This window comes from Bufo gargarizans, chromosome 3 (assembly GCF_014858855.1).
Source record: "Bufo gargarizans isolate SCDJY-AF-19 chromosome 3, ASM1485885v1, whole genome shotgun sequence".
Taxonomy (NCBI): domain Eukaryota; kingdom Metazoa; phylum Chordata; class Amphibia; order Anura; family Bufonidae; genus Bufo; species Bufo gargarizans.
In genome coordinates, this window is record NC_058082.1 from 419,329,945 (window position 1) to 419,344,705 (window position 14,761).

A 14,761-nucleotide genomic window follows, 5' to 3' on the forward strand; every position below is an offset into this window, starting at 1 on the left:
CTACTGGAATGTGGGGAGAAGAAATAAGAAACGCAAATAGGCTCGGTCCTTAAGGGGTTAATTAGATCTAGTTCTGTTCAGCTTAGCAAAATGGAGTCATAGCATTCCTTGTTTTAAGGCCTCATGCACACGACCATATTATGTATTCATGTCCAATCTGCATTTTTTGCGAATTGCACACGGACCCATTCATTTCTATGGATGTCATCTGTGTGCTCGTTCCACAAAATGCAGTCTGTGGCCCCATTCAAGTTAGTGGGTCCGCAAAAACTGCTGATCACTCAAGAAAGCCATTTGTGTGCTATCCATACTTCGCACACTTGTTGCCTAGAAACTCAAGGGACAGCCCTCTGACCCATGTACAAACTCTGCAAACTGTGCAGACTGGCCCAGGATGTTGACCTTTCCTCTGAAAAGAAATACAATTTCAACAGGCTGATCACCTTAGTGCAGGAGCTTCTAGAACTGTGAGATATAAGGAGCAACACATACCACAACCGTGACCGTATGAATCAGTTTTAGGGCTCATGCACACGACCGTACGTATTTTGCGGTCCGCAAAAAATACGGATGACATCCGTGTGCATTCCGTATTTTTCAGAACGGAACAGCTGGCCCTTCATAGAACTGTACTATCCTTGTCCGTAATGCGGGCAATAATAGGACATGTTCTATTTTTTTGCGGAACGGAAATACGGACATATGGAAACGGAATGCACACGGAGTAACTTCCGTTTTTTTGCGGACCCATTGAAGTTAATGGTTACACATAAGGAGGAGATGACCCGGGAGCTAAAAAAATCCTTGTGGGAGAATGCCAGCCGGGGCCAGCATCAAAAACTGGGCATACGCTGTCATATATTTATGTAAACCTATTGCATCCTAAAGTACTGTACATTAACTCCCTCTATTACACCATAATGTATGTTAACTGCTTATTGCATCATCAACTGTTAACCTCCTAGTGCATAATGATGTACACTACTCACAAAAAGTTAGGGATATTTGGCTTTTAGGTGAAATTTCAGGATGAACCTAAAATGCACTCTAACCTTTACAGGTGAACTTAATGTGATCTTCTCTAAACGTTTAAATGCATATGTACAACTGTTCAATGTTTCAGTACTTTTTGCACAACTTGCTGTTCTTTAACACGGAGCTTAACAGCAAAATTCACAACAGGTGTTTGATCCATGAATCGCCCCCAAAAGTTCCTGGTTTAATTAGAATTGATATTTAAACGGTCCTCCTCATCATCCTGTTCACATTTTGAAATTATGAAGCCAAGGCGACACCTAACAATTGATCAAAAGTACCTTGCCATTGTGAGGCTTCACGCAGGATGTTCTCAGACAGAAGTGGCCACTGAACTTAGAATGCCACAGAATGTCAGCAGGTTGCAACAGAGATACAGAGAGACTGGAAGAGTCACAGAAAGGCATAAAAGTGGACGTCCTTGGGCCACATCCAACACTGATGACCACTTCATTGTGAACAATGCCCTGCAGAATCATATGATGAATGCCACACAACTCCAGGCACATTTAAGGGAGGTGAGAGGCACCCAAGTGTCACATCAGACTATTCAAAACCATTTACATCTGCGTGGTCTGCGTCCTAGACAACCTGCATGGGTACCTGATCACACCACCAGGCACAGGCGTCGTCATCGTCTTGCATGGGACAAGGAGCATCTATGTTGGACGAGGGACCAGTGGGCCTCAGTGCTGTTCACTGATGAAAGTTGATTCATGCTAAGCAGAAATTATGGCTGCCAACGATGTTGGAGACATCAAAGAAAGCGCTATGCATCAGCTACTGTTTTGCCTTTGGTGGTGGTGGTGTTACAGTGTGGGCAGGTGTATCTGGTCAATACAGAGCTGCTCTACACTTTGTGAATGGTTCAGTGACAAGCCCATAATACTTGAAAAACATCATTAATCCAGTAATTGTGCCTGTGCATTAACAACACATGCCTAATTTAATCTTCATGGACGACAATGCACCAGATCATCGAGGTCGCATCATTAGGAAATGGCTGTTGGACACTGGGGTACCTCATAGAGTGGCCTGCACTTTCTTTAGACCTGAATACCATTGAAAAACTATGAGATCAGCTGAGTAGCCGTGTAGAGGCTCGTGACTCTGTACCCCAGAACCTCAATGACCTGAAGGTCACCCTTCAAGAAGAATGGGATGCCATGCCTTGGCAGACAATAAGTCGACTTGTGAACAGCATGAGACGTCGTTTTCAAGCTGCTCAAGACCACATGACAAGTTATTGAGACATTGACATTTTTGTGGAGGTATACTCACCAGTGTTGTTGGCTTTTGTGTCAATAAATTATGTGAGATGAGGAAATCACCACTGCATGCTTCTACTTAAATGCCCTACTTTCATAATATAATATCACTAAAGCATAAACTTTTTACGTTTTCTATAAATTTCACCGAAAGCCAAATATCTCTTACTTTTTGTAAGTAGTGTATGTTAACTCCCTATTGCATCATCAACTATGTTAAAGGGGTTGTTTCAATTCAGAACTTCAGTGGAGCCCTAGTTATGGGTCTTCAACACAGTGAAAGATATCCCTCCAGGGAAGGAAAACCAAGCAAAGGGGTGTCCCCGTTTTAGAGATCACCAAATCCACCATATTAAATGGCCCCTTTGTTAAATAGAGAATAAAAAAGGCCCCCATATGCCAGGCCCCCCACATTAAATATACCGTATTTTTCGCCCTATAAGACGCACCGGCCCATAAAACGCACCTAGGTTTTTGAGGAGGAAAATAAGAAGAAAAAAAAAATTGTGCTTTTGGTGGGTTTTGAACTAATAGTGGTCTGTGGATGACAATATTATGGGGGATCTTTTGATGGCACTGTTATGGGGGCATCTGTGGATGGCACTGTTATGGGGGCATCTGACATATTTTCAGTTGTTTCACACTTTTTTGTTATGTATATAATTCCACATGTGTTAATTCATAGTTTTGATGCCTTCAGTGTGAATCTACAATTTTCATAGTCATAAAAATAAAGAAAACTCTTTGAATGAGAAGGTGTGTCCAAACTTTTGGTCTGTACTGTATATAGCATCTTATCTAATGTGTCATCCACAGATCTCCCATAACAGTGTCCCTGTGTAGTGAATGGGGGCCGGCATCTGGTTTTGCAATGGCAGTGGGGCCCGATGCAGTCACTGTATTCTACTACACCGGGCTCCGCTCACTGTAGTATAATGTAGTATACTGTAGTATAATCATATCTAACTTGTAGGTATTGTTAAACTATTCAAATCATCTGAAATCCAGCACATGTACTACTTACTACTAACTTCGTAGCAGCCAGGAGGCCGGGCGGGCGCTGGCAGCGTGACTCACTACATCACGCACCTGCGCCGCCTGCTTCATTCATAAAGTGGGCGGAGCAGGTGCGTGGCGTAGTGAGTTGCGCTGACGCCCGCCTGGCCTCCTGACTGCTACGAAGTTAGTAGTAAGTACTAAAAGCGCTGGATTTCAGATGATTTGAATAGTTTAACAATACCTACAGGTTAGATATGATTATACTACTGTGAGCGGGGCACGGTGTAGTAGAATATAGTGACTGCACAGGGCCCCGCTGCCATTACAGAACCAGATGCCGGACCCTGGCCCCTCCTCCCTCTCAGCCGATACACCCGATGGCCACAGCATTCGCCCCAGAAGATGCACTGCTATTTCCCCCCCACTTTTGGGGGGGGGGGAGAAGCGCATCTTATAGGGCGAAAAATACGGTACTTACCCAGCAGCAGCAGTGGTGCGGGAACAAGGAGCGGTGCAGGGAGCGGGAACTCGGGTAAGTAAATTCAATGTGATGGGCCCGGCATATGGGGGGTCATTTTTATACTCTCGGATAACCCCTTTAAGATCTAACTTTGTTACAAGTCTTAAGGATGTAAGAAAGGAAAATACCTAAGCCAGTTATCCATCCAAAAACAGCTCTTTCGGGGTGTTGCCCCTCATCAGTGTGGAGTAGGTTTCTGGCTAACCGGGAGCAATGCCTAGGAGACTACGCAAACAAAACAATAGCTGATCTTAGGGAGACCAGCTACTTAAAATACTATGGAGCCTCATTTAAGAGTCTCAACACAGGAATCCAAAGTGCAAAGCTCCCTGGGAAACTGTAATATGCAAAATAACCGTGGAGCAACAGTTATGGCTCTTCAACCCAGTGAAAGTCAGATATCCCTCCAGGGACTATTTCGCTGTCGTCCCCTAATAACTATTGAGGCTATTTATCAAACTGGTATAAAGTAGAACTGGCTTAGTTGCCCACAGCAACCAATCAGATTCCAACTTTTATTTTCCAAAGGAGAGGTAAAAAATAAAAGATGGAATCTGATTGGTTGCTATGGGCAACTAAGCCAGTTCTACTTTACACCAGTTTGATAATTGACCCCATAAATCTTTTTTTTACTTTTCCATCCGTGTCATAGTATGAGGGTTCGGGTTAGTGTTTTTTTGCGGGACAAGTTGTAGCATCTCAGAGCTCTTAAACCAGGAGCCGTGTGTTTCCTGCCCCAGAACACCTCCCCCTTTCTGAAATTGGGGAAGGCGTTCCATAGTAGTAATAGATCCGAGCCTGTACAAGGCTTCCAGGCCTATTACTGGTATATTCCAATTCTGGCCTTCAGGTGGCAGCCCTTCATTGGAATAAACTAAATCCTGTATTCTGTAATGGCTAAAAATACATTACAGAATACAAATAGCAATCTAATGATTGCATGTTATAGTGACCTACAATGGCTTAAAAAAAGTTTTGTTTTTTTAAATATATATAAAAAAAATCAAATTAGTCCCCCCCTTTCCCCAGAATTAAAATAGAAATAAACAATCAAGAAAATAAACATAATAGGCATCATTGCGTCTGCAAATGGACGAACTATTAAAACATAAATGTATTTATCCCATACAGTGAATTCAGTAACAGAAAAAAAATCTAAATGGACGATCATTGTTTTTTGCAGTTTTAGTGGTGTTTTAACACATGCGTTTTTGTGGTACCATACAAGCTCTGAATAATAGCTGAAAGTCTATGGGAAATATCGTATAAAATGCAGGGCAGCTGGCATCTTTTACTAATTTGGGGCTTTTTGTGTCTCTTGCAGCATCTTGAAGCTTTTGGCAATTTTTCCCCAGGATTTGTTTTCATCCCTGAACAAAAAATACCATTAAAAAAGCACCATAAAAATATATATATATATAAAACAAAGTGTCTTAGCATTTTTTTAATAGTCAAAAAAACGATGTGTAGCCATCCTAATGGAAGAACATTGTATACAAAATATTGCGCACATGGTTGTAACAAATGTCCTTACTACATACTATGGCCCTTAAATTATAATCACAGAGCAATTTTTTGGATGTGCTTTTAAATCCAGAGGAAATAAAAAAGCAGGCTGGTTTGAGATCTGCATTTATACAAGCAGACAAATAACGTGAGTTTGTGAGCGTTCGTGTGTTTGAGTTCAAGTGTGTGTTTGTATTAAGTGTTTTACTTTAGATTATGTCACTTGAAATTCAGGGACTACAGTCAGTTAGATTCTAATAACTGCACTATATTGTATTCTTCTCTTTTCTTGCGTAATACCCATTTACTATAGTATGTGTTCCATTATTGACAGCGCAGTCCAGTGCACATCTTGTCTAATATATGCAGTCCTGGAACAGCCGTTTGAGGGTGCATATCTTTGTTCAAAATGTGAGCAAATTGCCCGTTTGAAATCGCACATCGAGTATCTAACCTGGCAAATTTCAACACTGAGAAGCGTTGAGCAATTTGGAAAAGAGTTTGCTCCTCACTGAACAAGCACTCTATGGGGTAGATGTGGGGGAGGGTGGTAGCGAGGAGGCTCAGAAAAGTGAGGTAGCTAGCTGGGTAAAATTTAGAAAGCGAGTAAAGGGAAGAGTGCCAGGGAGGCTAGCCCTGATCTGACACACCTCACAAGTTTGCAAGGTTGGCAGATGAGGGGGATGTCGGTTCAGGGAAAGCACTGCTGCAGCAAGACACTTCCTCTGCCAGTCAGGGGAATGTCAGCTCCAGTAAGCAGGGGACCAGGGGAGCAGGACAGGCCAGACAGGTGCTGGTAGTGGGAGACTCAATTATTAGGGGTACAGATAGGGCAATCTGTCACAAAGACCGGGATCATCGAACGATGTGTTGTCTTCCTGGCGCTTGAGTTCGAAACATCGTGGATCGGGTTGACAGATTACTCGGAGGGGCTGGAGAAGATCCAGCTGTCATGGTCCATATCGGAACCAATGGTAAAGTTAGAGGCAGATGGAGCGTCCTTAAAAATGATTTTAGGAATTTAGGTCAAAAGCTTTGGGCAAGGACCTCAAAAGGTATTATTTTGCTAAATACTACCGGTACCAAGAGCCACACAAGTAAGGCAGCGGGAAATTAGGGAGGTTAACAAGTGGCTCAAGAACTAGTGTAGGAAGGAGGGATTTGGGTTCCTGGAGAACTGGGCCGACTTCTCTCTTGGCTACAGGCTTTATCGTAGGGATGGGCTGCACCTCGATGGGGAAGGGACAGCTGTGTTGGGGGAGAAGATGGCTAGAAGTTTGGAGGAGTGTTTAAACTAGGGACTGGGGGTGAGGGTAATTACGTTATAGGGTGGGAAGATAGTACAGATAGAGACCGGGGGCAAGGTAATGGGACTGGGGGAGGAATGGATAGAGGGACTATAAAAGTTCAGAAGGAAAGTTGTAGGTTAAAAAATATACATAAACCTTTTAAATGTATGTATACTAATGCCAGAAGCCCGACTAATAAAACTGGGAAACTGGAATTAGTGATGTGTGAGGAGGACTATGGCAGTTAATGTACAGGGTTACAGTCTTATTAGAAAGGATCGGCAAAACCGGAGAGGAGGGAGGAGGGGGGGGGGGGTCTGCCTTTATGTAAAGTCCTGTCTAAAGCCCCCAGTCCAAGAAGATATAAATGAGGGACATGAACATGTAAGTCACTGTGGGTAGAAATACATAGAGGCAAAAACAATAATAAATTACTAATAGGAATTTATTATAAACCACCTAATATACCAGAGTCCACAGAAAATCTACTACTAAACGAGATAGATGAGGTCGTTATTATGGTGGACTTCAACTACCCAGATATAGACTGGGAAACTGAAACTTGTATATCTCATAAAGGAAACAGGTTCTTGGCAATAACCAAAGACAATTACCTTTTCCAACTGGTTCAGGAGCCGACTAGAGGGACGACCATACTGGACATAGTATTAACCAATAGACCTGACAGAACAACAGATGTGCAGGTCGTAGGACAGCTGGGAAATAATGACCATGAAGTAATAATTATCATTTAAAAGAGTGTTTCTTCAGGGAGGAACAAAAATACCAAACTTCAAAAAAGCTAAATTTAGCCAACTAAGAGAGACCATAGGCCTAACTAACTGGGACAAAGTCTCACAAATAAAAATACAGCCACAAAATGGGATATTTTTAAAAGCATCCTAAAATCTAATTGTGAGAGGTACATACCGTATGGGAATAAAAGGTTAAGGAACAAGAAGAAACCAATGTGGATAAATAGAACTGTAAAGAAATCAATAAATGACAAAATACAAAAATATTTAAATCACTAAAACAGGAGGGTAGCGAGGAAGCACTGAAAAACTATAAGGAAAAAAATAGAATATGTAAAAAACAAATAAAAGCAGCCAGACCGAGAGATTAATTGCCAGAAAGAGCAAAACTAACTCTAAAATGTTCTTTAATTATATAAATGGTAAAAAGTATAAATCTGAAGGTGTCGGCCCTCTACAGAGTAATGAGGGGGGAGTTGCAGAGAGTGATAAGGAGAAAGCAAAGCTATTAAGTATTTTTTTTTCTCTCCACTGTATTCACTGAGGAAAATAAACTCTCCAATAAGAGCTCGCCTATAAGATTTTATATATAAAAATTCTCATATATATTTTCTTTTATATTTATATTTTTTTTTCTACAATTTTTCTATATTTTTTCTATATATTTCCTATATGTGCCCATACTGGATTCAAGGATCCAGCTTAATGATTATTGGCCCTTCTCTGATGTTTTTGCCGGTTAAAGGAAAGACTCAATAATCAAATCACAAATGAGTCCTCTAGTATGATTATATCATCAAAACCAGCTTTGAAAGTTTGATTGTCAATTATCTCTCAATTCAACCTAATTGGAGGGGGAGGTTAGAAAGGGCACCACATTCAACAGCGGGTTTCCACTGAGGAAGGGGTCAGGTCAGACCCCGAAACGCGTCTGATGATTTTGTAATGCCAGCCTGTCCAAGACAGTGAAAGGACAAAATAGGAAGTGCTTCCATTTACTATCAACCTGCAGTTCCATCACAACCTCCCCGGCAGAAATCATCAGAGGGATAACCACGTGACACGCCGATTTCGTATAGGATCATGTGGTACACTGAACTTACATAACACCACTTGGGACGCCAAGCGCTCTAAGCGCGCTGAACTTACACAGCACCACAAGCCGTGTGTAAGGAACCAGTGAACACAAGAAGACGTCAGTAAGGTAATAGCAGGCAGTGCAATAATCCCCTGTGGGACGCCACAGGAGCAATACAAAGAACACTGCCTGCTACTGGTCTTTAATAACTTTACTGTGCCCTACTGTGATTGTTAACAGGACTATTGGGTTTCACTAATTCTCTGGCCAAACAGGACTATTTATTATTAACTCTCTGGCTAAATCAACTATCCTCTGTGGCAACATTGACTACTAAAACACCCTTGTGGTAACATTGACTATGCGGTAACATTGACTATTATTTATATATTTTTACCTATTTTTGAAGACTCATCTTACCATTTTTACTACTTTTATATATTTTTCTATTTTTATATATTTTCTAAATATATATTTTTATTATTTTTCCATATATTTTCCTCTTGTTTTTTATTTTTTCACTTGCAAATGTGCATTTCTTAATTTTAATTATAAAGATAATAGGGAGAATAAACTACTATTAATTCAAACATCACTTGTCTGTCCTCTACTTGTTACCAACAAACCTCTTCCTATATCCCTCTCTTGACTGGGTGACTCAGTCAGACTTTGAGCACCTTACATGACAATAGATGGGTGAGCATCTATATAACCTTGTGTTTTCATAGGGCAAGGTTGTCAGCAGCCAGATGATAAATCGTCAGATTCTCCAGCAGATTGTATACAAAAAAAAATATCTCATGCCACTATCAAAGTTTATAATCCTGTGCAAAATCCAAGGCCACACCAGTAAAGATATGTAAATGTGTACATTCTTTCAGAAGAGCAGTTAGTGGTGGCTACAGAAGGCCATACTATGTATGGCGGTTGTCATTTAGCATCTAAGGAAGTAATACATCCCTGGAACTAGTTTGATCTTCTGAGTAGCCAAGAATAAATTTTATAGAAAACAAGCTAAATTTGTAGGCTGTAGCAGCACATTTCTAAACACATTGGCTATAGGATCTGTCACGGTCCCTCAGGTGACTGGCGTCAGGAGATCAGAGAGACTGGCTGAGCCTGGAGGAATCTAACTGCCTCCTTGATTTCTCTTTATTCAGTGTTGCTAGGGTTAATGACCACGTCCCTTTTCTCAGCTGTTGCTCTGTGGTCATCACTTCTACCCTTTATAGTCTGCCCCCACCCTTCTGACTGTGCGGTAGATAGCTTCATTTGGGTTTGGCTGAGCTGGTGTGAGGTTGTCTCTGGTTTTTCTGTTCTTCCATCTCTACAGAAGTTAAGTGTTGCGTTTGTTTGTATTTGTTATATTCCCTGTTGTGTATCTGGGCCTGAGACAAAGACTTCCATTTGTCCATCTGGGGAGGAATGGGTTGTCTCTGGTCCTATACTTATTTCAGGGCGTTATAGGGAAATCAGGACCTAGGTATGCTGCATATGAATATTCCTACCTTCAAGGTTTATTAATATTGATAGGTAGTCAGGGCCTGGATTAGGGTTGTCTAGGTGGTGACCTGTTTCTTCCCTAGTTTCCAGGCCCAGTTACTGTTCCCCTTCCCTCCTGTGTTCAGTGTGGAGTCCCCTACCCCCCCTACTGATCGTTACAGGATCATTTGTCAAACCCAGACTCTAATCAACATTTTTTTTTCCTATATTTTGCCTCCTCATTTGCACTGGACATGATCCGTATTGGTAAAAATGAATTGCATGCAATGTAGTCCTGATTTTTCTTTTTTCTTTAGAAATGCTTAAAGGCAAAAGGGTGATTATCACTGGTGCAAGTTCTGGCATTGGTGAACAAATGGCATATCACCTGGCAAGGATGGGATCCCATGTACTAATAACGGCTCGTACAGAAGAGAAACTTAAGAAGGTAATACTATTGTGCTATTTGTTTTTTGCACTAATTTCAGTCAAGCCAGTTGTCATACACATCATGATTGCCTTGTCGAATGCCATAATAGAAATTCGTAACATTCACAAAGCAATATAACAATAAAAAGAATACATCCCAACAAACAGAACCCTTGAAGAACCAGATGTATTAGGTATCAAAAATAAAGTTTTGCCGGTATGCAGCTATATAGATACAATTATAAACACAGGCAGCACATGCATTTATCGGTCGGTTCACGTTACATTTTTATCTTTACATTTAGCATGTACGCTGGGAAGGATCCATACGTACACGCTAAATGTGTCTATTGCTTTCCACCGTCAGACAAAACAATGCCTTTTTGGCCTCTGTCTGGCCACTATAGATTATGCTATTCCATCCCAGTGCAAAACGTATACCATAAACATACATGTTACTTTTTATTTTTTTACATGGTAGCCTTTGGGTGACTTTTCCAGTACATGGACGCTATTATGAATTATCCATTAAACAGACTATGGCATATGGATGACAGATATGTTATGCCTAACAGTGCCATCTGTTTAATAGACATGTCATGCTAAGCTATTGAAAAGTTCATGACCTATCCATTAAATACCAATATAGCATATAGTATAATAGATGCCATCCTCTGTTTAACACATATTGTATTTAACCCCTTCCACAGCAATTTTTCGTTTTGGTTTTTTACTCCCTTCCTTTTCGGAGCCATAACTTTTTTATTTTTCCATTCACGTATCTGTATGAGGACTTGTTTTTTGTGGAACAAATTGTACTTGCCAATGGCACCATTTAATATTGCATAGAATGTAGTGGGAATCTGTAAAAAAAAAAATTCTAAATGGGTGGAATTGTAAAAAAAACTGCAATTTCGGCACAGTTTTATGGGTTTTATTTTTACGGTGTTCACTATACGGTTCTCTTCGTTTTCCAGGTCAGTACAATTACGGCAATACCACATATTTTTCTTGCGTTTTAATACTGAAAAAGCATTAAAACTTTTGAAAACATAATTTTTTTTTCTTTTCATCGACATATTCTAACCCCATAACTTTTTTATGGTTATGGCTACGGAGATGTTTGAGGGTTCATTTTTTGCACAACAATCTGTAGTTTTTGATAATACCCATTTTGAGGTGTGTATGACTTTCTGATCACTTTGCATTTTATTTTTTGGGAGGTAAAGTGATAAAAAAAACTGCAAATCGGCCATTTTTTTCACAGTATAGAATACCTTTTTTAAATATTTTAATAGTACTAATGTTTTCGCACGTGGTCATGCCCATAATGTTAAATTTTGTTATTAAGTATTTTTATTTTGAGGAAAGAGACCTTGGAGGTGTGGTGGTGGCAGTGGGGTGATTTGAATTTTTTGTTTTTAAACTTCTTTTTAACTTTTTTTATGTCCCTAAGTGCACCATGAGATGCATTTTGTACAGAATAATGGAATTTTCTCTATTATCCTATACAGAAATAGCTATGTTACGAATCAGTGCTGTCACCTGCTGGCTTTGAGAATGAGTCCTATGAACCTATAAAATAGCATGCTATAAATAATTTAAAAAGACAAACAAGTAAATAAAATACAAGCATAACTAAGGTATAAAAGATATCTATGCAGGATTTGGCAATTCATTTTTATTTTTTATCTTAGGTGATTGAAAAGTGTTCAAAACTGGGTGCAGCTTCTGCCTATTACATCCCTGGAAGTATGGACAATATGACTTTTGCTAAGCATGTGGTGCATGAAGCTGAACATTTGTTTGGTAAGAGACAAAAAAAATCTTGAGAGGAATATTTGAAGTCAGTTTTGTATATCAAATGTGCACACAATTCAAGCCTGTGTGCAAAATCTTGAAACTGTGTGAATTTTTAGATGCACTGACATTTTTTGTGTCAGCGCAATGTGCAGATGACAGGTGCAATGTGTTTGAATGGAGGAGACATCCCATGGAGGTGATCTGTCTGGTCACATGAACCTCATCAGCAGCCAATAGACAAGACCTCTGTGAGGATAGCACAAGGGGGCATTATAAAATATAGATATTTTTTTTAACAAAGCCTATATTAGTAAGTGCCATATAGCCATCATACAAACACATTGGTCACTAGTAGCCAGAAATTGGCGAACCCCTTTAAATTATGTCCTTCATGGCCGACGTCAAAAGTCAGATTACACATCTAAACATACATTACCCAGAAACCAATTTCTATATATAAAAGATGCTATTTTCTTTACAAACAGGCGGACTGGACATGCTAATCCTGAACCATGTTGGTTTAACCTACTTTAATTTCTTTGATGGCGATGTGGATCACGTGCGGAATCTCCTGGAAATCAATTTTCTGAGCTATGTAACCATGACAGTCGAAGCTCTGCCAATGTTAAAAGCTAGTGGTGGCAACATTGTAGTAGTCTCTTCATTTGCAGGTAACTTTTCAGTAATGCTTTTGGAAATATGTATAAGTGAAGGTGCAGAAATTTGTCATGGGCAAAAATTGAGATCTGACAAATTTCCTTTGAGATGTTTTGCAGTTCTTTATTGTTTTAATTTGGGCAGATCAGCCATAACATTAAAGGGGTATTCCCAACTTCAATATTTATGGTAGATGAGGTTCCCACCTCTGGGAGAAGGGGTTCCTTAACCCGCTTGGTGATGCAAAGAATGAATTGATAGATAGCCACGCAAATGCATGTCTCTCTCCATAAATGTCCAAGTTGTTAGTACCCCTTTAAAACAACTGAAAGGTCAATAACATTATATTGTTGTAATAGCACCAATTGGTATATATTAGGTAGCAAATGTGCATACAGTTCTTTAAATTGAGGTGTTGAAAACAGGAAAAATGGAAAAGTGTAAGGATCTAAGTGATAAGGGGCAAATTGTGATGGCTAGACCACTACATCAGAACATCTACAAAACGACTGTTCTGTATTCCCAGTATGCCTTGGTTGGTACCTACAAAAAGTAGTTAACCTGAAGTAGAGTTTGCCCCAGGATGCATTAAGGGGAGAAGGCAAGACGCCCTAGGCAGTGTGATGCTCTGGGTAGTAATCTACTGGGAAACATTTGGTCCTAACATTCATGTGGATGTTACGTTGACATGTACTATCTACAATAACCGTAATCCCTAATGGCGGTGATCTCTTTCAGCAGGATAATGTGTCTGCCCACCAGAGAACATTTTATCAGGAATACCCCATTAAAGGGTCTGCTAATGACTTGGTACCAGAAACCACATGTCACCTTAGGAAGTTTTGTGGAGTTCAGGCCTTATCAACTTCAACTTATTAATTCTGCCCTGTTCCTGTGCCACTATTACCTGGTCCCACTGTTTACATGACATGACTGCGGTAGGCGTGTGCTGACCGCTGATATTTTGTTGAATGGATATCATATTATCTTATGAAGGGGAGAATACTTGTCCAACTGAATAATGGAGGCCAGCTACCATCAGCCAGAAAAACTGAACTCCGACCCCTATAAATACTAAAAAAGCTGGTTAGATGTGGACATTCAGATTCTTTTCTTCTTAAGCACTCGACTGTAGCCTGTTTTGCAGTCCGCATCTGACCCGCATTTTTTGATGCAGAAAAATATACGTTCGTGTGCAATAACCCTTAGGCTACGTGCACACAACCGTATGTGTTTTGCTGTCCGCAAATTGCGGATCCGCAAAAAAAATAACGGATGGCGTTTCGTATGGCACCCGTTTTTTTTTGCGGATCCGTTTTTTTTGCAGATCCATTGTAATAATGCCTATCCTTGTCCGCAAACTAGAAAAAAATAGGACATGCACTTTTTTTTTGCGGAGCAACGGAACGGACATACTGATGCGGAGAGCACACGGTGTGCTGTCCGCGTTTTTTGCAGACCTATTGAAATGAATGGGTCCGCATCCTATCTGCAAAAAAAAACGGAACGGACACGTAAACAAAATACGGTCGTGTGCATGAGGCCTTAATGTGATGAAGACAGGTTCTTGAATAAAGCGCAGAAGATGTACTGTATATTTTGGTCTTGAAACAATAATATTGCTTCTCAACATTTACATTACAGGCAAGGTTGGCTTACCTTTGACTGTGCCATATTCAACCACAAAATTTGCCCTGGATGGCTTCTTCAGTTCTCTTCGAATGGAGTTCTACCAGCAAAAAGTTAACGTTTCTATTACATTGTCTGTTATCAGCTATATCGACACAGGTAACAACAATCTACAAGCAAAATCCAATAACATGCTGCTTACTGTCAATTATGAATTACTAAAACAGCAATTGAGATGTATGACTGGCTGTAAGTGGATCTATCAGGTCTCATATCTGAGCTTCACAGGGGGAGATGCTGAGCTTGGGCAT

The 14,761-nt window shown here is 40.3% G+C and overlaps 1 protein-coding gene across 1 annotated transcript in view; it reads left to right on the top strand.

Annotated features, from left to right (window-relative positions):
* Window positions 1-14,761, top strand: part of HSD11B1 (hydroxysteroid 11-beta dehydrogenase 1) — a 44,766-nt gene that overhangs the window by 16,298 nt on the left and 13,707 nt on the right. Inside the window, exons 2-5 of the mRNA XM_044287045.1 lie at window positions 10,250-10,380; window positions 12,059-12,170; window positions 12,650-12,835; window positions 14,466-14,609. Coding sequence (XP_044142980.1) covers window positions 10,250-10,380; window positions 12,059-12,170; window positions 12,650-12,835; window positions 14,466-14,609 — 573 coding nt within the window. The remainder of the gene's footprint in view (window positions 1-10,249; window positions 10,381-12,058; window positions 12,171-12,649; window positions 12,836-14,465; window positions 14,610-14,761) is intronic.